A 2,623-nucleotide genomic window follows, 5' to 3' on the forward strand; every position below is an offset into this window, starting at 1 on the left:
GGAGGAGACGTATGACTTGAAGACTATCCTGATCAGCATGGGCATGGCGGACGCTTTTAATGTTGGAATGAGTGACTTTTCTGGTGAGATGTGTTATATGTTAGCTGTAATACTATCTTAAGAGCACAACATAACATATTGATTATATATAAATCAAAACATTATCTAGCACCAGTACTGCTAGGAAAATAGAAAGAAAATAGAGAAATGTCATTTAATGATCAGTCTTTCAAAACCACAAAGGTTGCACTTTAATAACAAAAAACAACAACAAAACGATAAATAGTAATGCAAAACATGAGGCAGGCTGCAAGCAATGACTCTCTCTGCTCTGCTCACAGGTATGTCCACAGCCAACAACCTGGTTCTGTCAAAGGTCGTCCACAAGAGTTTCGTGGAAGTCAACGAGGAGGGAACTGAAGCTGCTGCTGCCACTGCTGGAGAAATAACGAACCGCTCCCTTCCCCCCCGTTTCACTGCAGACCATCCCTTCCTCTTCTTCATCCGACATAACCCCACCAACACTGTTCTCTTTGCCGGCCGATACTCCTCTCCTGAGTAAGCTCTGCTGCTCGTCCTGTAGACATGGACGGATTATGAGTCAAAGGCATCTTGAGCACAGACATGTAGAGGGTCCCTAATCAGAACAAGAGACAGATTTTCTTTGGAGGTGTTTTAGATCTCTTTTTGGTAACTTTGATGATCTTTTGTGGTTGGTTTGTGGCTTCATTTTGTGTCTCCTAGTAGTTGGTTTGGGTCTGTCAGAAATACTTGACATAAAATAAATAAAGATGCAAATTAAAAATGAAACAACATAAATAGTTGCCTGCAAAACATTTTTCTTGTCTAATTTGGCAGACCACATTATTTTCAATTTGCATACATTTTGCATAATTTTAGAGTTTATACATTTAAAGGGATTTGCAGTACAACAGAAAATCATTTTAGAAAGCTTCAAAGATTGGCTGAGTTTTAATAATTTTAGGTTTGTGCATATAATAAAGGATCATAATGATAACTGTGTTAGTCAAAGGATTTTGTGGTGGGTTTGTGGCTCTGTGTGTTCATTGTTTTTTTTTTTGTTTGTTTGTTTGTTTTTGTTTTTCTGGTAATTAAACTATGACTCACAATGAAACTCCCCCAGTTCCTTACTTACAGGAAGATACTTAAGATGTTTTTTTTTTATATTACAAGTTTTGGGAAATTTATGTTTGAATACACAAATGATGCAATATCTAACTGAAAATTGGCAACAAAAACAAACACCTTGATGTGTGTTTTGGATTTTCCTTTTCACTATAGTCCACAGGAAGCCATGTTATGGAGGCAAAATAGCCAAAAGTCTCAAAATTTACCCTGTGCATAAGAAAAATAGTTTTTACCTTAAAAGTAACAATTTCAACAAAATAAGCACTTCTGGTAAGAATCAGCTTCTTCTGTTGTGTTTAACCTACACAGCTTAAAATATGAGACAATGTGCAATCGGGCCGCTGTGAGAGAGAATGAATGGGAGTACGCAGCATTTACAAACTCAGTGTGTCGTCATTTTAACACTGTACAGTAATAACTCTGCGTATTGTCATGATTTTGCTTGTGTAACCTCAGAATAAAAGCATGTAAAATCTTTTTAAAAAAACTTTATTGAAAAATGTTATGCTTAAAATAATAAACAAAGTCAACTTTATGGGCATGACTCTAAAACAAAGAAAGGAAAAAGGATTCTCCAGCTAAAATAAATAGGCTAGAGAAAAAAAACACAAAAAATAAAAATAAAACACTAAACATAAGATAAATATATATACAAATGATAAATTACACAACATAGATAGTAGCCTACATGACAAAGTCATATTGTCTTCATTTAAGAGTGGACCATGCAATTTTCCAGGGTCTGTTAACTTTCTTCACAGTTGATCAGTTTATTTGCACCTGGTTCTGCATGATTATATTAAGCTTATAATTAGAGGAATTATTGCTTTGTCATTTTGTGGACAAAATGAAGCAAATTTCACTCTGTAAAATGCACTACCACCACAGACTGCAATTCTGGTAACCCAGCACCTCTCTGAGACTACAAATTCTTTAAAAAAAGTCACAAAATAGCACAAACAAACCAACTGGTTTATGCAGCTGTAGACTGTTAATCCATCCCTCCGTCAATCCATCCATCCATCATGTTGGGTGATTGTAGTGAGCAGACTCTTACAAAGCACACCCATTGGCACAAGGCAAAGCAAGATATGGGTGTGCCCTCTATTGCAAGGTGTGATTTCTAGAGAATTTCTCTAACTGTATCCTTACTTAAACCTGGGAGTGTTACAGTGTCACAAACAGTCCAGATCTTCCTGTAACTGAACTGTTCCCTCGAAGACGAGTCTCTATCAGTAAGTAGAGAATGTTCCTTATTATCATGGTGGTTGAGTAGTAATGAGCAACATTGGTACTGCAATACTGAGTTATACTCAGTTTGATGATCTATCGCTCTCATATTGATTCAAATTTATTAGTAAGAAAAAAGATTATGAAAAAGAAAGTATGAGGGGTTCATCTTGACATGTCAAAACAAGGGACAGAATTCTCTGAAAGAGGACACTGACAAGTTATAAAAAAAATGCAAAAGAAT

At 35.9% G+C, this 2,623-nt stretch overlaps 1 protein-coding gene across 1 annotated transcript; it reads left to right on the forward strand.

Annotated features, from left to right (window-relative positions):
* Window positions 1-4: 4 nt before the first annotated feature.
* Window positions 5-1,535, forward strand: LOC121964195 (serpin B6-like; the record flags this gene model as incomplete). The annotated part of the gene is made up of 2 exons (XM_042514405.1): window positions 5-83; window positions 342-1,535. Coding segments are annotated over 2 exons (300 nt in total), but the record flags the coding sequence as incomplete, so codon positions are not given.
* Window positions 1,536-2,623: the final 1,088 nt, after the last annotated feature.

This window comes from Plectropomus leopardus, unplaced genomic scaffold (assembly GCF_008729295.1).
Source record: "Plectropomus leopardus isolate mb unplaced genomic scaffold, YSFRI_Pleo_2.0 unplaced_scaffold14441, whole genome shotgun sequence".
NCBI classification, from domain to species: domain Eukaryota; kingdom Metazoa; phylum Chordata; class Actinopteri; order Perciformes; family Serranidae; genus Plectropomus; species Plectropomus leopardus.